At 37.1% G+C, this 24,752-nt stretch overlaps 3 protein-coding genes across 6 annotated transcripts; all 3 read right to left on the reverse strand.

The window, feature by feature from the left end:
- Positions 1-319: 319 nt before the first annotated feature.
- On the reverse strand, positions 320-7,954 carry LOC147869522 (CRM-domain containing factor CFM2, chloroplastic-like). 2 transcript variants are annotated; one of them, XM_087330437.1, is made up of 12 exons: positions 6,704-7,954; positions 6,153-6,552; positions 5,871-6,001; positions 5,356-5,700; positions 5,091-5,247; positions 4,715-5,007; positions 4,503-4,562; positions 4,347-4,406; positions 2,348-2,546; positions 1,597-1,727; positions 1,010-1,448; positions 320-967 (listed from the first exon to the last, which is right to left on the reverse strand). In XM_087330437.1, the coding sequence occupies exons 1-12, from the start codon at positions 7,811-7,813 to the stop codon at positions 852-854; spliced, it is 3,441 nt and encodes a 1,146-aa protein (XP_087186563.1). In that variant the 5' UTR covers positions 7,814-7,954; the 3' UTR covers positions 320-851. The 2 variants fall into 2 exon arrangements, with proteins under 2 accessions (XP_087186563.1, XP_087186553.1); XM_087330427.1 differs by having other exon boundaries at positions 320-1,448.
- A 1,330-nt stretch (positions 7,955-9,284) lies between these two features.
- Positions 9,285-12,753, reverse strand: LOC147869523 (isopentenyl-diphosphate Delta-isomerase I-like). Its single transcript, XM_087330445.1, has 6 exons — positions 12,418-12,753; positions 11,373-11,428; positions 11,175-11,266; positions 10,984-11,086; positions 10,748-10,885; positions 9,285-9,669 (listed from the first exon to the last, which is right to left on the reverse strand). The coding sequence occupies exons 1-6, from the start codon at positions 12,717-12,719 to the stop codon at positions 9,416-9,418; spliced, it is 945 nt and encodes a 314-aa protein (XP_087186571.1). The 5' UTR covers positions 12,720-12,753; the 3' UTR covers positions 9,285-9,415.
- A 3,985-nt stretch (positions 12,754-16,738) lies between these two features.
- On the reverse strand, positions 16,739-23,606 carry AUG4 (HAUS augmin-like complex subunit). Of its 3 annotated transcripts, none has more exons than XM_087330455.1 (14): positions 23,190-23,606; positions 21,487-21,534; positions 21,263-21,388; positions 19,990-20,319; positions 18,959-19,058; positions 18,814-18,859; positions 18,646-18,739; positions 18,112-18,183; positions 17,979-18,037; positions 17,802-17,870; positions 17,636-17,687; positions 17,472-17,549; positions 17,161-17,286; positions 16,739-17,074 (listed from the first exon to the last, which is right to left on the reverse strand). In XM_087330455.1, the coding sequence occupies exons 1-13, from the start codon at positions 23,328-23,330 to the stop codon at positions 17,215-17,217; spliced, it is 1,287 nt and encodes a 428-aa protein (XP_087186581.1). In that variant the 5' UTR covers positions 23,331-23,606; the 3' UTR covers positions 16,739-17,074; positions 17,161-17,214. The 3 variants fall into 3 exon arrangements, with proteins under 3 accessions (XP_087186581.1, XP_087186590.1, XP_087186598.1); XM_087330464.1 differs by having other exon boundaries at positions 16,739-17,092; XM_087330472.1 differs by lacking the exon at positions 23,190-23,606 and having other exon boundaries at positions 21,263-21,401; positions 21,487-21,506.
- Positions 23,607-24,752: the final 1,146 nt, after the last annotated feature.

Raw genomic sequence — 24,752 nt, forward strand, 5'->3', positions numbered from 1 at the left:
CATCATAGCTACAACCTTGGGAAACAAACAACACCCAATTCTTTTATAATGAGAAAAAAATGGACAAGATTTTTCATTCCTATTTCTATCACAACAAACTCTCTTTTGCCTTGCATAAAGCAATGCCAAACACATTATAGTATTGAATACAGACAAAGTTGCATATCAGAGAAATCTAATGACTGTATGTCCAATAAAGAATTTAGATTACTAAATTGTAAATTACATCCAAACAAGACTTTTCCAGCATCTTTGACAACATTATGGTTCTTCACCAAGATACTTTAATGTTAAAACCTCACAATGAAAACTACAAAAATACATAATGCACACAAATTGCTTAGTGAATTCCATCTTAGTTTATACATTTGGTTGACGGTTGGGACATTCGGTCTTAATTGTAAAAACCTTAGATATCAACGGAAGAGGTCATTGTCCCTTCAGAGAAGGATTTGGATAACTTTGTTGGGTGGAGTACAAGGATAAAACGTTCAGACATGGAGGTCTCCTGAGGGAGAGGTTGATGTTCACTCATACACCTAGACAGATATTATGACTGATTTCTTCCACATACTAGGACACATGACCCACATACTAATTCTGTTTATTGTAAAAGACAACTTGGCAACGTATTCTCAATATCCTCAAAACTCACATTTACTTCGATAAGTGACATCAAAATCTGGTTTCTACACTCACCATGTAAATTCTAAAGGTAACCAAACAAAAGTGCCATGTAGTTTTGGATTTATACATGTGTGTGCATGTATTTCCACAAGAGGCTTTCCTTGTGCCAATACATACATGTCAAAACATTTGATGCATGTTACCTTGGAGTATCATTTCAGGTTTCACCACACTTCTTTAGATTTTTGGTCATTTCCATTTCCATTATCATTTGGAATGGTAGTCTGTGCTTCGAAATGCAATTCGACTTGATCCTCATCTTCATCTTCATCATCCTCATCTAAACTCCAAATGAGCTCTTCATTCTCTTCTTTTCTATCACTGCCATCTGATTTCCATTGTAAACCCCACATTGATTTTTCGTTCTCTTTAGCATGTTCATCCTCTTCTTCATCACTGGCATCATCATTATCACCATCGGCATCTTCACCATCATCAAGGCTAGCATCTTCATCACTATCATCTAATATTAGCTGCAAATCCAAGTCGGAGTAGTCTTCATCTTCTTCACGTCCATCAACTTCAGATATATATTCTTCTGATTCTGATTCTTCTTCATCTGAGCCTCTACCCTTGTTGAACACTCTATGATTTTCAATTTCAACCAGATCATCATCCAAGTCTTCTTCTACCTCTAATGCAGCTCTCAATTCTGGCGATATACTATCCAAAGATGCTGGCATTTCATCGCCCTCAGGCCAACCACGGTACATGATTATCTTATTACTCTCTTGAGAAACAAGAACTCCTCCTGTTAGATTCTGTGAGAGCACACAATCGAAACCCATTTCATGAGAAACCATGCAGCTTTGTATAGCTTACATCAGCATTGAACATTCATGCTCATTAGAAATTGAGGCATCTTTATTTATTTACCCTTTCATGGTTTAAAAACAAAGGAATAATCACCTCCAAAGTTTGCACCAAATCCTGAATCGATGTTCCTTGGCCTCGACCTTTCACCACGACTTTTACAAGGGCATGATGAAGGAAATAGATTCGAATGCCTCTTGCCAATCCTTCCAAATCATTGCTCTTTCCTAAAAGAAAAGAGAGAAACAAAGAAGAACAAATAAATATTTATTAACATATTTTAAGAGGGCCAAAAGGCCTTTAGGACTGCACAAGAAATCACACACCAAAACATAACAAGACGAGAATACTGAAGAATCTACTTATCAAAGCACTTCAAATTTCTGACATTAGAGAGACTAAACTTCTGCCTTCGAAAAATCTCCAACCTGAACCACTCCAGAGGTGAGAGGAGACATTTTTTCTTTTATAAAAAGCACACAAACATTATGAACCACCAAAACACACCAAAACATTATTAATTTATTTTAAAATGTTGTCTCATCTTTGAGGACATAGGATACTAAAGAGTCTACTTATCTAAGCACTTCAAATTTCTGACATTAGAGAGACTAAAACTTCTGCCTTCAAAAAATCTCCAACACGGACCACTCCAGAGGTGAGAGAAGACTTTTTTTCTTTTACAAAAAGCAGATGAACATTATTAACCGCCTTTATCAATAGCCATTGAACACATGCCATGGACAAATTATAGCCAATAACAATCAAAGCATTAATGTACAACAATCTTTCATTTGTAATTATTCTCAGCTATACATTATTAGAGGGACAGTTTGCTTTAACTTACCCACAAAGAACTGTGAAGCCTTGTTCAAAGAAAGAGCCTTTTTCCTGAGCCTGAGTCTTTCTGTATTTTTCAAGGGGTCAGCTCTATGTATTGCACCTAATGCCACGAGCCTTTCAAGCTTCTTGATTCTGTCGCGAAACATTTTATGATCAACCTCCTCTTTAGCCTCATCTTCAATAGTTGAGGGTTCCGAATCACTCTACAATGGACCCATTACTCATGTCAAGCACATTAAGGTTTTAGGCATAATGTGAGATGAAACTATTCAAAGTTCAAAGCCACAACTTCTATATGGGTAGTTAAACAGAGGGTGATGGATGTAAAAGCTTTAAAATCACTATCACTGATATTAATAATATGCTTTTCTAATAAATATACTGTAAAGCATGATTCATACACTGGGATTTGAATGTTGCTGTCATGAATAAGTATTAAATAGTTATTTTAAGTTCTTTCAAGGATCCACATCCAATTATATGAGGTGGGCGGGGTTTCATTTTAATTTTCATCTTTGAAAACTTTGAACTATCTTTGTGGCACAGTGCTAAACAGGCCATATTTGCCTTGCTTGGAACATGATTGAATCGCATTGTGCGTTATTACATATGGGCTACATCTTAGGAGACCGTCAGCTTATTTTCTCATGGCCAATTAACCTTTTCTGGATGTAAAATTTCAGTTTACTGTCTCCAATTTCTTAAGGTTGTTTATTTTAGTTTATATAAGATTCCCCTGGTGGTGAAATCTTAGCTAAATTGGCGGTTCAATTGGTGATTTCCCATCCTTTGGAAGTTCCACAGGCCAGTTTCAATGTTCAAAATTTTCTCAAGAGGATGGAATATCTATTTGTATATCCTTGGCCAAATGCTCAAGGGATAACCACGTTGTCTCAGGGAGTTTTACTAGTTTATATTTACTTTGGTTTGTTAACATCCAAGATGAGACAACATTTTCGGATATAATCTCTTGTTTGATCTCATACACTACTTAAGAATCATAAGAAGACGTACCATTCCATTCTTTCATTCATTTGTTCATTCGTCATTCTGCTCCTGCCTTACCTATGTAACCTGCCCTACAGGACTCCGTGGACAATATTATTCTACTGATAGAAATTGACTATATGCAAGGTTTTGTTCTAGTCATCCTCATCTATTTTATAGCTTCCCTCATCTATTCTCTAACTACTGCTCGTATCCTTCAAAAATATCCAAGTTAGTGAATGTGAGCATATGGCCAAGCTCAGCCAAACATGGGCGTCCCTATGAATCCCTAAGGCATTTCATAAGATATGTGCAAATGCCAGATCCATTCTCAAATAGTGTCGATGTGAGTGGTCGTGGTATATGGCACTAAAGGTCCAACCACAAAAACATACCACGTTCACTTCCAAGTGCATCACATGTAGCTAACATTGTATTCATGAAATGAGTACAATATAAATGAGAAAATCCAAAAAACCTCAACACAATATTTACCTCTTAATTGCAGTTCAACGACAAATCATCATATCCATATTCCATAGCCTAAACAAAAGCCAAGTTATCCCTACTCATATCATCAATTCCCAAGGTTACTAACTAGGTGTAACACTCGAAGCTCACAAAAAGAACCAGTGGCTCAAGTCTCTTCTCATCTTCATGTAGAGGCACAAGACTAATGATAAACTCCTTTCGCAGTAAAGAAAGGTTCATGATGAATGATGTAATTACCTCTAGGTCTCTTTGTACACATCACTTATCCTTTCTTATATTCATAATTCTTCTCTCATTTCCAATGAAAAAACAATTCATGAAGAAAAGCATCAAACAAAAGCCTGCAGACATTCAGAGTAAGTTCAACATTATTCCAACTTTCACTTATTGCAGATGTTTCATACCACATTTTAAGTCATCTTGTTACATTCAGTATCTAAATTTTAGCCTTTGAAGATGCAGAGAACTTCATGTAGAATGTGTTAAGATAGGCCATGAATTCTCATTTTACACATTAGAGTTACCTCAGCTCCTGAAGTATGTTTGTTGTCAAAACTCTCTCCCGTTTCAACCTCCAGTTTACTCTGAAACAAAGAACAATGTATTAAAATTATAACAAGATTTATTGTCAATAATCAGAATGCAAATGTGCATTACAAATAAATTTCAGAGCTGTATACCAGATGAGACTTTATTTTCAGTATCTCAGCTTCTAGAGCTTGCGTATTCTGGATCAATGACTGTAACATGATAAATATATCACTCTATCTTAGTGACAAAACATCAACTAAAATATTTTTAAAAATCAAGCAACTGCTGCTATAAGTTTCTTTGAGAAAACACCCGATACCAAGTTTCTATACAAAGAAAATATCTCTATACTCGTACATACCGCACGCCTCTGCATCTCTATGGATCTCTTAAATGCCTTCTGCTTGTTAAGCAGATTCCGTGGCCTTAGCTCATTTGGTCGTTGATAATTCTTACCACGATACATTATAATTTCCTGTCCTTTGGATGAAGGTATTATAGCCACCAAAATTCCACCACTTTCATACTCTAACATTCTGGCAGATTCTTGCAATTGCACTGGGTCTGGTTCATTCACCACAAGCTTAACTAGCTCCCGGTGTTTCCAATGAAAATGCATGTTCTCCACAACACCATCAAATATTCCACGTCTCCCTATTATAGAGACATATTTTTAACTTCTTAACCACAGAAAGAAAAGGAAAGCTATTAGAGAATAATCAGATATGAAGATTAACCTAAGAGCAGGGTAGATTTCATCTTCATTCCAAGTCTTCGGTACATGAATCGTTCTTCCTCTGTTATTGTTTCTACATCAGCAGGGGCTTCTATGGGAGTCATAAACGCCTCAATCTTTTGAAGACCTTGTTCCGTCTTCTCTTTCTTCTTTAATGCCTATGGAAATTCAAAATTTGGGGTGGCCAGATGGAAAAGAGTTTAATACACATACAAAAATGCTCATCCATTGGATGAACAAGTTACTCAGTTATTGATTTGACTTACACGATCAAGCCTTTTCTCTAATTGACGAGCGAGTGTAACTTGGTGAAGTTTAGCTACCTCTTGCTTTAGCCTTTTTTGTTCTTGAATATCCATAGTATGTACCCAAGTTGGTTTAGCATCTGGTACTTCTGAACGAATAACGTCCAGACTCGATTGAATAGAGGGAGGCCGCTTGACAGGAATGTTTCTTTCATCACGTGCTTTTTCCTCTTTTTCCTGAAGATCTCGGGCTATCAATTCTCTCTCTGTGAGTGTAGTAGCCACCTTTTGGGGAACAAAATCTTTCCCTCTGTAGAAAGTTATGAAAAATTTATCTCGTGAAAGAAGAACTCCGCCAGTAAGCCGCTGTGCGAAAGATCAAATAACCCAACTGTTAGCTGATATCAGATGCAAATTTGGACACACATAACAACTTCGTCATGTGAAGACCCTTCATTTGTTGCCAGGTGTTCATCTATGGCTGATACGAATGTTTGTGCAAGCCCGAGAAAGATACATATAAGAAACATTCTCACCCATATTTGATCAGCCATCATCTCATTGTTTGTGTTTTGCACGCGCTTCTTAACAGCAATCTTCACGATTTCCGTTTTCTCCCATAATTTCAACATCGCAACAGCAAGCCCCTGCTGACCCTTGTTTCTACCTTCCAAAATCAACAAACACAATCAAATAAGCTAAACATCCATGAAAGCATATCTTCATATAAACGAAAATGACATTGATCGCCTTTATAAAATCTTTCTTAACATAAATTTGAAGACCAAAATATTGTTAATAAGGTAACGATTTATTACCTAATATAAAATGTGGACCAAGAGGCCGTGCAAGTCGACGAAGATTCGTGAGCTCTTCATCACTTAATCGGGGCTTTTCTCCAAAAGGCAAAAGTCTGAAGGGAGGTTTGTAATTAGGAACTTCAGGAGGTAGCAAATCTGCATCAATAGGAATAGGTCTCAACCCTGTCCATTTCTCATATCTGGGTCCCAAACCTTCCAAGAGTCTTTCCATTTCCGTCGCTGTTTCCTTTTCCTCCTCGAAATTAGATACATGATTTCCATTTATAGTACCCAAACCATCCTCTTCCATGCCTTTGTCCATCACAGTAGCTCTCCCATTCACTACATTGTAGTCATTACCTCTGTAAATTACTATTGCATTCTTATCTCTCCATACCACTAAGCCTCCAGTCTTTTGCTGTTGATATCAAAGTAAACACAACAACATCCATGACTACTTATTTCCATGGGTTGTAGGTCCAAAAAATGCTAGCGACATCCAAATGTTTATGTTTTTCACAGTAATTATTAAATTCACATTGCCGAACCAATAAAAAAGCGAGATTCACCTCTAGGTCGGTTAATGTATTCTTGATGTTATTTGCAGCTGGCCCCTGGCACCTAACCTTTACAAGCTCTGATGTGTTCCATTGTTGATGTATGCTTATAACAATGTTGGTTGTAACCCCCAGCTTTCCAATCTTAAGTCTTTCTTCCAATGCAACTGATTCCATGCGAAGCCTCTTCAATTCAAGCAGCGGGATCAAAAGATCAGCACGAGTAGGATTCCGGATCCTTCTTGGAATCAAACTTCCATCTTCTGAAGAAGCAGCATTAGCTGATCGTGACAAGATTGCCCCATTCTCATGATGAGAAGAGACAGTAGAATCGACCATAAGCGAGGGTTCCAATGCTCCAGAGGGCTGAAATCTTTCCACAACTTTGGTCACCAGTTCTTCTCTTTGACTGGTTCTCGACTCTCCTTTCGAACCCAAAATATCTCTTTTTCTAGCTCCAGATATTCCATCTCTTCTTCCAGTTCCCGAACCTTCTTTCCGAGCCGAAAAATCTCTTTGTCTGGTTCTTGATCCTTCATTTTGAGGCCCCCTTTGTCTGGTTTTCGATTCTACCTTCCAAACTGAAACATCTCTATCTGTACCTCCATCACCATCTCCATATCTATCTTCATCTCTGTCTATGTCTCTATCTCTATCTCTACCTCTTTCTTCAGAATATCTCACTCCTTTCCGAATTGAATCATGAGGCTTTCCATCATCTTTCGAACCTTTTGTCTGCCACGGTGCTGGGCAGAAGCTAACACTACTATTACCATCACCATTGCTAGTTTTACCACGCCTGGGGAGCTTATCTGGATTTCCCTCTTGTGTAGATTTCTGCCATGGCGGAGAAGAAGAAGAAACTGGCTGATAATTCACAGGAGGGGGGCGTCTCGAAGAATAGCTCCCAAGATGTTTCTGCGGCGGTTCATGGAAGCTCGATCGTTGATCCTCAACTTCCGTCACTGACCTGGGAGACAAACGAGTGGACCTGAAGCTCTGGCTATGGAGGGCAGAATGTAGAGAGAGAGGGAATGAAGGTGTGGAAGAGGAGGAGAGGCTATGGTGGTGGTGGTGGTGTTTATCTGGGAGGAGGAATAGGGGAGGAGAAAGCAATGCCATGTATATGTATCTCTCTCTCCCTCTCCAACTCTATCGCTCTGTTTCTGACCCTCTGTGTCTGTGTCTGTGCAGGGCTCAGCTACCCATCATCTTCCTCTTCCTACTCTTCCTCTGCTTCTTCTTCTTCTTCTTCTTCTTCTTCTTCTTCTCCCCTTATCCATTTCTTCTGCCTTCAAAACCCCTCTCTACATTTAGAGGGGTATATAATTATTAGCAGGAAGGGTATAGCGTGAAATTATCAAAACCCACTGGAAAACACCCTCTCTACTTTTAGAGGGATATATAATCCTTAGGGGCAGCAAAAACCACTGAATATACACCCCTCTCTACTTCTATCGGCAATGCCGACAAAATGACGCATGCCCCTTTCATCTCTCATTCTTCCAACTCCCCCATCCTACAACTTCTTGTCATCTTACACCCTCTGTATATATATGTATGTATGTATGTATGTATGTATATACTAATTGCATTGCACTACGTAGCATTTTATCTAGTTCCTCCGCTCAACAAAGTAGCTTCACTAACCCAGAGGTAACCATTATGAAGTCTACAATTATGTTTCCAGAATTAATTGCAATGATTAAGTGTCACAATCTTCACTCCCAACAGTGTACCTTTCTAGAAGGATAACAATGGTTTCACATGTAGAAAAGCATGATTGGGATCATTTGATTGACTGTATGTTAACTTCAAAAGGTATTCCAAGATACACAAATCTTAGCTTTGGTGAATGCACTCGATAATTAGATCATAAAACTTCTCGATCTCAAATGTTTGGCAAAATATTCATGGCACTTCATCGAATCCACCAATAGCTTCAAGTGTCTACCATAATGGAAATAGCATGGTTTTGTAATGCATCATCGATAATATATTCAAATTTTCTCTTTATAAAGCCTTTGCATAATAATAATGAACTTTATATATTGATCAAAACACTCTTCGAACACGTAAAGTTCAACCATACCTAAGTCAATATTTCGAAATGGCATATATTTATGCAAAGATGGTTAAAAGAGGCAATGCTAGGGTGCAAGCACAAGCTTTCAACAAGTTACTTGAAGTACCTGTCTAATGAAGGCACAAGTACTTTTATGTGATGCATGCCTCATGAAGGCACAAAAATGTTAAGTGCTTTGATGGGGAATGCCAAGCTGCCCAAACATTAAGACATATCAAAAGCTTTAAAAAAACTATGAGAAATATCTACATACATACAAGGCTTATTTAAAATAAAATGAGAATATAGAAAGGAATGCCTATTCTCACCAACTTCCTTTACACCAAATCTTATGAATCTCTTCAAAAAGTTTCAATAGCTCAAAACAAATGTTATGTGTGATAACTCATGATAAGGATGCACCATGCTTTGCACAACAAATGAACCACTTGATACAATGGAATTCCTCATTGAGGCGATCTGAACACAAGGAAAGTCATCGCTATCTTATCAAGCAAGTGCCATATGACAATAACAAGATTATTTATTTTAATTATAAACAATACAAGTAGACAACACATTAAGACATTACTATCATATTTTCCAATCTCCTCCTTGATGCTTACTCTCTTTCATCAATGTTTTAATTACAAAACATCTCAACAAAGCTTGTGAATGTCATTCACATTGGCAGCAGATGCAAGGGTGTTATCCTCGAGCTTCTTCCACCAATCAAAGAGGAAATTATCGACGACAAGACGAAACCACGGAGAGAGTTTCACGCCTCCCTCACCAGCATCGGCCTTTCTTAAGAGCTCCTTTAATTGCTCTTTGTTAACATACATCACGTCTGCAACTTCATCTGGATTTGGTTGTAAACTCACATCTCGCACAAGAAACAACAAGTAGTCTACTGCAAGTGCCCAAAGTAAACAACACTCAATTTAATAAATACACTTCCAGCATTCCATATTTGAGCCTCTCTACTTCAATAACTATTATTCTGTATGTTAATTGTTCAGGAAATTTACTAAAGATACCATTTTGTTTCTCAGAAGATTCCCCAAAATATCCCACAGTTTTAAAAATTGTCAATATACTTTTTCCCTCACTCACTCTCTCAAGGCTTGCTCCAGAGCTTCATAAGCTCAGGTAATCAACCTTATAGTAGCAGAGGAATACTTCATTGATTTCTTCCAAAATATGCTTGTACCTCCATTGACAATGTGCCAAAGAGTCACCATTGAGTGAGCAGAGGAATACCGATAACAATCGAGCAGGGAATTACAAGGCACACAAGCCATACCATGTCTGAGCTGTTTGAAGACACCTAAATGCAATCTGTGTACTCCTTACCTCTCTTTACACCACACTCCACTTACCTCTCTTTACACCACCAACATCGGATACCATGCCCCCCTTACCATCACTCATCCCCTAAACAGTAGTTTTGCACTTATGCTTGTAGACCTATCTCATGAATCATTGCTGGTTGTAAAGCCACCTCATCCATTAAGACCAGTATCAAGTATTTTTAGGAAACCTAGCACCTTTATTATTTTACTTGATATGCATAGCCTTATGTTATTCATATTTTTAATCACAATTTCTATCATACGCCAATTTTGGCCTCTATTAGACAGTAATATGTCTTTCTTTCTTTCTCTCTACAATTTCTATCCTGCTCTAGAAATTGTAAAGAAACTTGTCGCAATAGATGGATGTTATTATCATCATCCTTGAAAATTAAACATGACCTATGGAACCAAAGCAAAACATTTTCACATAGTGTCTATGTGGAATTGGTAAGTCACCCTCAATGTTCAAGACCTCTTCTGTTGAACATTGCAATTGAGAGTGCACACTGCATGGTTATAAGTTGGGTTATTTTGGAAGTTCCGTGAAAACATAGAGATCTTTTTGGTAAATTTGCTTAGAAATATTTGGGGAGAAAAGACCTATAAGATTGTTCATAAATCTCAGCTACTTACGTTCATGCTCTCCCCATTTCCCATCGGACGGAGCTTTATACAAAATGCGTCCAAGAAATGTGAAATCATCAACCGGTGCATCTGCTGCCACGATTCCAAGTTCATCATAAAGTTTCCTTTGTGCTGCATTCTTGACACCTGATTGAAAATACAAAATAAAGCAAGAAAACAGAATGATGTAGAGAAACTTATTATTTGGGATGAAGTATTTGACAAGGGCTTTCAGATCATCATACCCAAAAAGTTATCTTCTATTAACTCTGATTCCCTATACAAAGGGTGACTGCAGCATGTATTTGTCCAAACTAGAGGGAAGGTAACTTTGGTCGAAGACCGTTTCTGCTGGTCATAAGAATCCCTTCATCAAATTGAAAATCACTACTAAATTATATATAAAGCAGTTAAGGAAAGTTGAAAAAAATAGGACCTGTAACAATAATTCATGTTTCTCGTTAAATAAGAATACGCTAAACGCTCGATGCAATGCTTTACCAGCATCGATATTCTCCATCAGGTGACCTGAACCCATAAATGAATATACAACACACTTTCGTTTTAGGAATGTGTGTGTGTCGAACATTTCTATAATCAACTCTGGAACATTTTACATATGAATATAACTCACAGTTGTACTTAGAATCATGCCCCACGACTTTGTCATTCTCATCTACCAATATGCATCTGCCACAAGAATGAATCTCTCTCCTTACCTACCTCTCTCTTCCTCATTCCCTCCCTCCCTCAATTAGTGGACACTTTATATTGATGCTGGCATATCACCATATTTCTCTCGCTATATCCCAATGATATAGTACACACATCATCATCGAATACATATAAAGGTTTGTGTAAGGTACTCAGCATATCTGGGAGTAGAAGCATTTAGAAGACAAAATGGAAATGATTCTAGAAAAACAAGCTTGAAGCATCGGTACATCAGAGTGCAAGTGACTATGCCATGTGCATCGTTGCTATCACTTGGTATATGACTAAGCAGTTGCTAATGGGTATATGCAGAATATTGCGGATGTCAAGAATATGCACTATTGAAAATCGAGCTTTTTCTAAGGGATATATGAAGATTAATTGCAGAAGTGACTGGATGTTTTGATTTAATTAAAACATCGAACTTTTTTTAAGGGGTGTATGAGAACTATTGTCAAAGTCGTTAAATGTGAACACCAAGCTTTTCCTATGCGGTCTGTGAGGAGTATTGCTGAAGTCAAGAATGGGATAATATATCATAGAGATAGGTAGATTCTATAATTGTCCTTAGATGTCAAATCTGAGCTATTGGGAACCAAAAATGAACATTTTCTTGTATTTTGTATAGAGTTGAGTAATGGACGTCGCAATTAAAAGTGCACGCTATGACTATGAGAGAAATATATCTAGGCATTGGAGCAGATTGACTATATCTGAAAAGCAAAATGGAACATGATTGAAGGTGAATCATTATATCAAAGTGTAATTCTCATACTCACGAACATGCTCGGGGAGAAATATGCAGTCATCTAGTCTCCTCGCATGTGCCACAACTAAGGGAATGGGATGTAATTCGTATGGAACCGATGGGTGCGGATGGTGAACCAAGGGATGGTTCTCTAGCATGTTTCACAAAATGTGATTTTCCCCCAGAGAGAGAGAGAGAGAGAGAGAAAGAGACTTACTCATCCTCAAACATAAGGCGCTTCTGCACAGGATCCATGGTTTCTGCGAGACTATTACTACTTCTCATGAGAATAGTAGAATTGTGAAGGGACCCTCTCGTCCTCCAGGTGGAGAAGAGAGAAGCACTCTGATGATGATGATCTGTTGTTGCTGATGGAATGAGATGAAGAGATCTAAAGGAGCGAGTTGGAGAGAAGATAAAGGCTTCTGATGATGACGATGATGATAGTGGTGGTGATGAAGACGATGAGGCGATGATGAGGATGGAGCGAGTTGTGTGAGCTGCTCTGCACAACGCCATAGCTTGCTTGGGTGCTGCGTGCTGAGCAGTGAGCTCGAATCGAAGGGAAAAAATCGCCCACAAACAAATAAATAAATAAAATCAACAGAAGAAAGAGACCCAAAAAATAGAAAAGGAACAAAACGCTTGATTGAAAATTGAGATCGATGGGTTTACTCTTCTTCATCTCTCCTCTCTCAGTTTTTCTGTCTTTTTAAACCATTTCACACTTCATTCGTTCATCTCACGAGTCACCCCCCACGCAGGAGGCAGCAAGGAAGAAAATCAGCTCCCTCTCTCTCTCTCTCTCTCTCTATTACTTCATACATATCTCTTAATTCACAAATTGCAAGTTGCAACTTTGGGATGTAGGGGTTGAACCCATGACCTCCTGTTCTCTCTCTCTCTCTCTCTCTCTCTCTCTCTCTCTCTCTCTCTCTCTCTCTCTCTCATTTTTGTTGTAAACCAATTTCTTTCTTTCTTTCTCACATACATGCTCTGGTAAGACTCTCCATGTTCCATTCACTTCCTCGTGAAGTAAACTTAACGAAAACCTCTTTTGTATTTGGGTTTCCCGACTCCCCCTGCCCATTCCCCTCCCTTTGTCCCCGCAACACACCACCATCGTGATATGTTAACCCCATACACACATGTGGGTGCGTTTGCCATACCTCACTATGTCTCTTGCTTTACTTTTTTTCCCTCTTTCGGTGTGTTTCTTTTTCACGTGTGTATCGCTATATTAGCCCCATGCATGTTGCACATGTTGGTCCTTGCCTCACTATGTCTCTCGTGTGACTTGTTTGCCCGTTTCAATGTGTTGCTTTTTCACATGTGTAGCATTCAACATGCTTATGAACAACACATCAATGTGTACATGCATCCCTTTCAACACACATGTGGCTTCTTTGCCCTTTATTGTTGTTACTTTAGATACATGGCTCTAACAAACACTAACATGGATTGAGACCAATAGAACTTTTCAATGTGGACACATGTGCCCAAATATATGCTCAACTTCTTTGCTTACATTGTTATTTTTTGTATACCTAACACGAAACATGCTTACAAACTATGATCTCATATTGCTTGCTATCCTTTATCGATGTCTTGGACCTTATTATATGAAATGAAATTGCTCTTTGTGTTGTTTTATGCGGCAGGCATCCCAAATTCCAAATTCCATGCGGTGATATTCTTATTTCAATATTTACTTATATACAGACTAAAGCACGCCAAACTCTATTGACCTTCATTCACCTTCTTAAAGCAATCCAGAGTCAAGGGGCTTATATGCCAACCCTTAAATGACAATAAACAAATTTATTTTCTAGTTTATGTATCTCATTTCCATGAGCTTTTTGAGATATTGTCTCTTCAAACTTCACTTCCAAAGTAAGAAATAACTTATAAACGTTTGGATAAAATAAAACTAAAAAGAACCCACACACAATACTTGACTCATTTAGGTTAAAGTTCATGACAAAAAGACATCAAATTCGCACTTTACCCCTCAAACATCAATTGATTTCACAAACACTGAGTAATTTATAGCTTATTTGCAGTTACATAAGTATGTTGTGTTGAGTTTATATGTGATAATCAACGTACGTACTAATTTTACTAATTCACATTGTAATAATTAGTACACATCGTGGAGGAGGAAGGGAGTTATTGAATGCATGGAAAATCCATGGCTGAAAATGTAAAGGAAATAAGTTTGAATGTGATTGTTACGATGAAAGATTTACCATTGTGAAGTTTATACTAGTGAGCTTCTTCATTAAAAAAAGCATTATAGTCAATGACTTGTCTCATCTAACATCAAATACAATGTGACCAAGTACTATGGAAAAAATGGTGTATATTGTACATAAGGTTCATGTAAAACTACATACATAGAACCAATGCTTATACTTCGACAATAAATAACATATTTTACAATCGATAGATGTATTGTCATAGAAGAAAGTGATGGGGAAGTCGCTTGTTACTTGGGACATGTGTACATGATAACATACAAGCGGTCCGAAAATTCCTAGCCATAGGAAAAATTAATGATATTGAGCATAAATGTTGTGGAGCAGATGATGTTTGTAATGATGAAAAAAAACAAATGATTGACTTGGTGCAAGTTCTTGCGGAATGTATTCAAATTGTGCATTATGCATGCTACAAATAACTAACAATACTAACTTATCATGAATCACATTATCACAATCAATTAATTGTTCAATGGTAGTATAGCCATGTTATTTAGGAGGCTTCACTCTCTTTTGTACTTGCAAACCATAATATATGTCTTAATCAACTAGAAAAATCTATAAGCAAGAAATCAAGTTTGCGAAAGGCCCATAATGCATCTATACACTCCACAATTCGTTCCCAACCACACAAACATGATGAGGAACCTTTAACGTAGTAATTTCATATGGTTAGAGAACACATAACAATTTATTACAATTAGAAGGTCTCATATTTCCCAACATATAAAAGTATTAGTAGTCATTACATTGCAACAAAAACAGCTCAACGCGAGAAGCTAGAAGAAAGTGGCATTGTAAGGCAAGTGAAAAAAATGTGCACGATTTTAAGGCAACTGAACAATTTGGCATTGTTAGTGCTAGTAAGAATTTGAAGGTTCTAATATCAGTAGTGTACAATATCATTAAGAATCAATTTTGTATTTATGACCATCATTTCTATGCGTCAATGTGAGATCAATATTTGAATAATGATCCAAATCAAGAGACCAATAATGGTGTGAAATATCAATAGGTTATGTAATATCTTCTTCTGTTAGGTAATTGGCTAACTTGCTAAATGGTTGGCAACAAAAGTTCATATATGGAGCAACATAAATTGAAGGACTAGAATCTTGAACTTCATACTCAAATGGAGAAATAAACAATGTGGAGCCTATATCCTAAGATGGGTTTCTAATTGAAGCACGCTATTTAAGATTATGTAATTTATAAAAGATTTATACGCAAATACATTGGTATCATGATATGAACTATCTTTGATTAATGTAAAAATACAAGCCACAAGAGGATTGCATACAATGAGGATGCACAAGAGAATGGATTTACAATGAAATGGAACAGGATTCAATCAAACGACTCAAGCTCAAGACAATAATATAGTAGATATACAAAAAAGGGGACAATAACTCAAGATTCTATCTCATAACCTTAGACGGTGGTGATATATCACTAGAGAGTGCACTAGTGGTTAGTAATAAGCATAATCAACTGTAGTGTCTCGAAGTCCAATGTATCATGTCACAAGAGTGACAATAGTTTAGTTAGGGCAACGTAGATAGGGAGGTAACATTGATTGGTTGCTATGCCAAGGAACCACACATCTACCTTTCATCAATATAGGAAAGCTAGATTATTAGATGTTAATTGGACAATGCTAATAGCACTGTATTAACAAGCCAAGTTACTTGGCTTGACGATTTGTGCAATAAACTAACAATAAATAGTTGCAAACATTTGATTCTCATCCATTGCATGTATTTTCCAGTGCAAGAAGGTAGAAAGGCCTTAATTGAGATGGTTAAAGATATATGGCATGTAGTTAAAGAGATATGTTAGACGGTGTAGCAAAGATGAGTGAAAAACTGTGAAGCCACAACCTTGAGTTGATGGCCACTATTTACCATCTTGATAAAAGTGATCTTCCATGATTCAATAAATACACACCCACTAAATCAAGGGCATTTTCTGTAGCTTTTACACAATCTAATAAATAAATGCTATCCATGGATTTCCGTGTTGTTATGCATTGGTCTTTTTTAATGTCCTTATGAAATCCAAAAAGAAAAAAGAAAATTAATAATTACACCATAATTGATTTAATTTCAAAGCTACTCTGCCACATCCAACGATTTGTCTAGGACCTTCCCGAATAACTCGGGAAGAGACCATACTCTGGCAGATTTAACACTACTTCTGGCCAGTTAATGCACAATCTGATCATCATTCTTGTTGCAATATACCCAATATACATCTAGAAAAGAGATTTGCTAGCTATTGCATAGAAACAGAATATATTTATGTATAAAACAAGCATGAATTTGCTCATTTGTAATGTTTTAAACTTGTACTCCCCTCAAGGCAGATATTAGGCAAAACATCGATGTTTCTGACACCTATTCTTGCTTCTGTTCCACAAGAGTGGAAAGTTAAACAGGTAGTTTAAAACAATCTCTGCATAATTTTTAGACCTCATTAGCTAATGCTAGACATATAATATTGATTCCAAGTAAATTAGGCAATTATAATGATAGTTTCATGAAATTCTGTGGTAACAGCTTCATCACAACTTAATACCTTTCTACGCAATTCTTTGCATTGATTATATTGTGTCTGCAAACGTGTTGTCACCTGTTAGTATATGACATCTCAGGATATGTAAACTTGCAAGTCAATTATAGAAAATAGAAGAAAATTACCAATTTCAACTCCTGGTTTATGAAAAGCATGGATATTATACATAAGGGTAAACGCTACAAGTGCTCATCAGGATGGTTTAAATCCATCTCCACTTGCCTAATCGTCCATTGGATGCCTTCAAGTTTCTGTAGAAAATCATAGCGCACATGAATTTAGAAATAGTTATAGAATCTATACCCCCAAGCCAAAGAAAAAGGCCTAAATTTGTGCTTATATTGCGAAAGGGTAATTTGATAATCTAGTACAAGACATTCAGATAAAACTGGGAAAATGAAAAGCCTTCAAGCTGAATAAGTGGAAGCGCACACACTTGAACGAGATCATGGTAACGCCTTGCGATAGCATCGAAATGTGGATCCACTCCTTGGTATTCTCGCAACCGTGTTACCTGAAGATGAAAAAAGACTTTGCAAATAATCAGGCATTCAAACAAAGAGCATGAGCTTCCGCATAAGGATATTTCAATATACTTACAGCTCTATTATATGCTGATGTTGCATCTTCTTTAGCCTCCACTAAATGTCCCCTAGAACAATAGAATTTTTATCAGCTCTCCTTCACACATGCCCACATGTAGAATCATGTGTATATCCATATTTTTGGTATATAAGCCATGAAAAATATCTCCACATTTTCACACCTGATTTTATGTAATGCAGGTATTGAGTCTTGAGTGTAGGTATCCCTAAGAAGGAGGTGCTCGAGAACCCTATTTAGGTAGGGATTTTTTTAGTAGGAATGAAGTAAACATATTAACACTTACACAAATAATGAATGGTCATTAAGTTTTTCTTAAGAGCCAAATCAGAAAACAGACCGCAACTTAGCATTCATAGTTTGGCATCGTTTACAAAGCCATGATTTCCTAAGTCCGTCCTGGAGATAAACTAGAGTCAGTCCAAACAATGATGGAAAAGGTTAAATCATTCCATAAGAAAAAAAAAAGTTACATATTGATGTTGGTGTTGCAACTTGAAGTCCTTTACAATTCTTAGCAGTACTCCAAGTATTTGTTCCAGAACCTACATGCCAAGACAATCAGGTTGGTTTTTTATGTAGAGAAATGATTTTTGTTTTATCATGTGACATTTTCTTAAATTCTTGCAGATGATTATGTTTTGAGTGAAGGTGTATTATGTTTTGATTGAAGTATTTGTTCCAGAACCTACATGCCAAGACAATCAGGTTGGTTTTTTATGTAGAGAAATGATCTTTGTTTTATCATGTGACATTTTCTTAAATTCTTGCAGATGATTATGTTTTGAGTGAAGGTGTATTATGTTTTGATTGAAGTATTTGTTCCAGAACCTACATGCCAAGACAATCAGGTTGGTTTTTTATGTAGAGAAATGATCTTTGTTTTATCATGTGACATTTTCTTAAATTCTTGCAGATAATTATGTTTTGATTGAAGGTGTATTATGACTTATGCTTTTATCCTAAGTTCTTGTACAGAAGCACCAATACAGCAATGAAAGCCATACATTGTAGTACTCGGCAAATTTTCTGTCAGCAGAATACAGGTCCTCAAGTAATGCTTCCTCATCCAGTTCTATCTCTTCAATTACAGACTTGATCCTGAATGTGTTGTCAAAAAGAAACCTATAACTAGTTATTAAAACGTCAAAAAAAAACATGCCAATTGCACTTACCTTTCTGGAAGACGCAAATTTTTCACTGTATTCACTCCAAAGGATTCTGTTATAAGCATGCAGTTTTGATGTTGTCAAACATAAGTAAGATAATTGTATTTCCCAATTAGAACACTGTAGTTTCATGTAAGAAAACTCGATGTACCTGTTTCATCCAGAATAAAAGATGATGCAATCAACTCGCTCTTTGCTTTTAACCGAGCCTCCAGCTCAGGAACTAATGCCATTTGATAGATTGTGGCGTCCTGAAAATGCTAAAAAGCCTTTTCACACCCTCTAAGAGACCAAAAGTTGCCTAGTTCTAAAATATCAAGATGCCAATTGAACAGGAGCATTCTGAGCATAAACTATAATTGAAAAATATACATAGATATTAGGTCTCTACTGAAGCACTTCCAGAAAGCATGTTTCTTGAAACTTTTCCCTTCAGAATATTTAACACGCTAGGTTGACTGGCATTAGAAGTGCTTGTTGATGACCTCGACACCGCGGAGATAATTTAGTTTAGGAATCAGGAATCAGGGTGATTCCTATCAATCTAGAGACATTAGAACATGCAGACCCCTTTATTTTCTATGATAGAGAATCTCCTCCATTTCACAAACAATTAAAATGGATAAGAATGTTTTGAAACAAAGAAACATACACAAGAATACTTGACCATCCTTCAATGGTGTATACATGGAACTAATGGGTTAAGTGTTATGTCACATTGAACTACTATAATGTGATGATGTAATGTTTGAGGTCGATTGTTAAGGACTACAATCACTTTGTTCCTCCCTCTTCCATATGGTTTTCCGTTTCCTTGCAACTTCAACTCATTGCGGTTGTTTTAGTGCTCAAGAATTGTTTGAAACACTCATATGTATGCCTCCATCAAAGTGAAAACACAAAGGTTTTGGAAGCTATTTGTGCACAAAAAGCCGATGATTATACATTGGCTTTCACGAATGTTTGCCAAATAGGTTTGTGGATGTGAAGATATACAAATGAGAGTGCATGAGATAAGAGAGGTGACGAGGTGGTGGGTGGATGAGCGAGGGCAAAACCACTTGGAATATAACAATTGAAATAAATAAGAATGTTTTGAATCAAAGAAACAACACAAAAACATGAAATAATATTCACCATCTATAGAAAGAAACAAAAAAACATAAGTATTGAAAACCATGCCTCTGCAAATGATGCCTTTGACAAATGAACTTGACGAAGCCAAGCAGGAGTGATACCAAGAAATCTGTTGATGACACCTCCCACACCAGCTTCCCCAGACTCTAGACTCCCCGTTCCTGTCGCTGATGAACTTAAGAGGGAATTACTTCCATTTGAACTTATCGAACTTGCCCGAGTGGTTGAGGGTGTACTTTCCACTGATGTTCTGGTGCCGAGCATCCCATTCTCAATTTCTTCTTCTGGAAGCTCTCCATCTTTGGATAGAAATGGCAACCTTAATCGTTGAGTTGATTGAGCAACCACCAGTCTTTGTTCCAAAGCTTCATAAACCTGCAAGGTATAACAAGGATCTACTTCCATTTCGTTTTTTTCGAAACTACAGACCAAACCACAATGCAGGTCATGTAAAAATTTAAATCCATCACAACAGCACTCTTCTATAAAGGATGATAATATCTTAATGACCATTCGGTATCATCTTTGAACATTTAAACTGAAATATTGTTAGAGAAATATAGATTGAATTGGAGAGTGGGAGCAAAATATATTAACAGAATTGAGATTGTGAACAGAGGGATGAAACAGTACTATGATTTCAAAAACCTAAAAGAAAATTTAGGAAATTCACCAACTGCATTTAGCAATTTCTAGCTTGTATTGTTTAATGCATGGGCCTTGGAGACTCTCATGTGTAGTTCAAGCTTATCTAATGTAGGTATGCCAGCATACAGCCATAGCTACAGTGACATGCTTTTCTATGCTAAGAAAGTAAGGTCAGGACAAATTAATTCTTTACCAGAAATGTGGCGATAGAAATGGCGCATTTAATGTGTGTCTAATAAACTTCTGTGAGTTTTCACTGTACACAGTTTCACAATATTTCTACTTGGGAGAAAACAGACAAACTTGGAAGATGTAAGCCAACATGAATTCAAGTTAGAAAATCTGTACACCTTCTAATTAGCAACAAAATGTTACCCAAAACATTTCTCTGGTGCACCCTAAATGATACTAGGCAGACATAGTGGTACAATGAACGACATATCTTGGCAAAACTCCTCTAAGTTTATCAGTGTTTGAAGAGGGGCATGCATTCACAGTCACAAATTTCTTGGAAGCTGCACTTACCTTGTTGCACATGTGTTAAGTGCTTATATGTATCAGCAGATCTACAGAAACTGAAATAAACTTCTGCATTGAAAATAATGTTGCTTGCCAAATTTGATGTTTTGATTCTCAATACAGATTAAATGAAGTGAGACTCGACAAATACCTTTGGTGAGCTCCGCAAGCCAAGTTGAGAAAACAAAGCTTGTAAATCGCGCATGCCACCTGAACTTGCCACAGAAATCGCATGCTGGAAGTCTTCAACCATGGCCATAGCTTCACAGTATATTGTCTGTTAAGTATATCTTTAACAATGAATTCTGTAGCTTAACAAAGCATTCAGGATAGTGAAAATGCGAACAAAACATAGATTCCAAAATAGTCACTTACCATGGCTTCTAGATATTGCAAACGCTCTCTTCCCATTTCTTCTCGGGCCTGAAAGAAATTCTTTAATCATTATTGTTTCTAGAAGCTCCTGCTAAATTTGGCAGAATTAGATGTATTGTTTTGTATGCTAGGTTAAGAGACACAAGTCGCTCCAAGGCTTTCCTAATGGGATGAATGTTCACTCAAAACTGTTGATAAAATATAGTTATGCTATTAGACTTTTAAAAAACATGTATAGATGCAGATATATAACATATGGTAGGTTCAAAATGCAAAATCGACTAGAACATGCTTGAAGATCAAAAAGCTCACAATCATGAAGAGCATGTTACAGATTCACAATCTAAACTATAAAATGCAGTTCAAGTTATACTCTTAATGTACATGACTTTATAATCCTTGCTAACACAGAAAGAAGAGACTTTTTGTTCTGTGCTTCAACTCTTCTATAAGACATTCTCTCTGACAAAACATCCACAGGACAGAAGAATGACAACGATGTCTGCAAAGTTAACAAAATAACTTTTATTCCAAGTGGGAGTGTCTTTCAAGATTATGAAAATTTTTACAAGAAAATTGTCCATGCACTAGAAAAGATAGAAGCTGAAGAATTTAAGGTTTCAATCCTAATGTACATTCGTCCATTCTAAACTCAAAGAATGGAAGTTTTTCTGTGTTTGACTCTTCCAGAGACTTTTCAAATGTGATCATAGCCTATGTGCTGAATTCAGCGAAGCTAAGCTAAAAGATGAAAATAAATATTAAACTTTTTTATCCTTAACCTTGCTCTGGACATTGTCATGCTCTTCCCTAAATAAATCCTAAGCGCTGAATCTTTGAAGCAGGCTGATAGTTAAATTTTACCCGAGTTCAATAAATGAAGGCAGATTTGATGATTTCCGATCTAATCTCCATCATGGAATACTATGTGCTACACTTAAATAAAGAATAAAAAACTAAAATTAAAACTCTTTCCAGACATCTCCATGATCTCAGTGTTCAGAAGGCTGAAATATAGAAAGATCACAATGTGTTCCAACACTTGCAAAGAATATTTCTGTCATTATAGAGAGAGAGAACCTCTGTTTCATCTCTTCCAGAGATATTTTAATTGATCCTAAAGATAGATGAACATTGACTTTTTTCTGATTCTAATCTACAGAATTGAATCGTCCATGAAAAGCTGAAAAAAAAGAGATTTCTATGTTTAAATTCTCTTCAGACACTTCCATCTACTCTGGCTGGAGAAGACGTATCTTAAAAACGAATAATTGAGATAGATATAACTACATTGTACAGACATAGTCGATGCTAAGCTTGGAGAATGAACGAAATAACTGAATTGGAAAAATAACTGTTTCATCTCTTCCCGTGACCTTTTCATTTTATCCTAAAGGAAGCCCAACCTCATGTACATCACGGCGCCATCCATGCTAATCTGGAAGACAGAAGAAATAGGTTTTCTTTGCAAGGGTCACAAAGACATAGCTGAGTTCGATCCGATGCATGCAGATCTGAACCAAACCTCTACATTTTGCAACTGCATCGAAAAACCGACGCGTAAAGAGACACAAAAAAATACTTTACTCGTTACATACTGAATCTCCTCCTAAAGATACTTGAGTTTTTTGTTGAAGGATTTGACGCAGAAAGATGATCAGCGAGAGCGAGAGAGACAGAAGATGAAGCAGAGAGAATCATACCTGAGTGAGATCAAGGAAGGCAGATCTAGACATGAGAGATCCATCGGGAGCCAAGCAATGGCGTTCTAGCTGCTCAAGAACGTTGGAGAGACCAGGACCAAGTGGATGACCGATCGGAGGGTGAAGAATTGGCTTCACCATGGCTAGCCACAACAACAAAAAACCATACACACAAAAACTTACGACAGATATATCTTCTGTCTCAAAAGTCCACACGCAGAAGTAGTGGTTACGAATCTCAGTACTCGACACAAAAGAGCACCCACTGCTTCGATGGATTTCACTGCAACTCCACTCAAGCAATGGAAATTGACTGCTTCGAGCTCAGCAACGAAGAGACAGTGATGACGTCAATGGCGAGGATGGGAGCTTCAGCCTCTGCGGACAGGTTTTCCCGCCCTCGCGACCGAGCTTCCGTAACCATGGTTTTCTTTTAACTTAACCACGGTCTGATCGTAACCGCGGTTCCATAATAAGCTTATTTAGCTAGAGTTAATCTCCTTTGGTTAGGTCTTTAAACTTCTTTTAATGTAACATACTACAGTGAGTGAACACTCCCATTTTGCTTCTTTTTAACTCAAGCTTGCTAGTTGGTAGGTAACAAGGAAACAAACACCCCCTCCCCCCTCCAACAAAACATAATAAGGTGGTGTAAATGGGTTATACAAACATTAGGGTAGAAAACCTTATGCAATGAATGGTGGAGAAGGATGTTAAGGTTAGTGTACAAGAAGTAGTGTGGCATGCATGGATTGGAGCTTTATATAGCATAGACATCAACCCACAATCCCAAGCCTAATATATCATATTCTATTTGCACTCTCATGTAGAAGCAAACCTATAGATAGATCAAATTTCTTAGTGGACTCGTTAGCAAGAAAAAAACCATATCCAAGAGCAAGGCGAGACCTTGAGGGGGGGGGGGGGGGGATGAGGACAACACCTCCCCACTCACAAAGCAAGAATATCATAATGAGCCCTTGTTCTTAGACCCAATCACAAGTGACACCAACAATGCCTATTACTTTAAGTCCAATAAGGGTCAAAATCCAGAGAGACCTTTTTTTTGTTTTCTTTTATGAAACCTATTTGGGTATTGATTTCTCTCAAAAGGAAACATTGTACAAGCGTGGATAGTGTTTTTTTTCTCAAAACAAAATATCCTTCCATTAGTTTTCCAAAAACATATCAACTACAAACTACAAAACAGATGGAAAAGAAACGACTATCCCAATGGCTAGCCATGGATCCTTCATTTAACTAATATCCATCTCAACATCTAATTACATTTCAGTATGTCAACCAATTCTCCCCTGTTGCCACCTGCTTTCAACATACCAGAAAATATCATCATAGTAGTTAGAGACCTTGCACAAGCATTAAAGGATAGAGTTGTATAGTATCCTCCTTCTTATCATGCTCGATATAGCCCAATAACATGGCAGGTCGTTGTACCATATCTCCACCAACAATAAATTCTCAAAAAGCTCTGAGGCTTGAATTATTGCTCCACATTTCCACACTAAATCCAGTGTTTCAAAAAGCCTTCAAGATGCAAATATA

The sequence above is a fragment of the Azolla caroliniana genome, unplaced genomic scaffold, assembly GCF_043228905.1.
Source record: "Azolla caroliniana isolate FFs.n. ecotype wild unplaced genomic scaffold, voAzoCaro1.0.p SCAF_1, whole genome shotgun sequence".
NCBI lineage: Eukaryota > Viridiplantae > Streptophyta > Polypodiopsida > Salviniales > Salviniaceae > Azolla > Azolla caroliniana.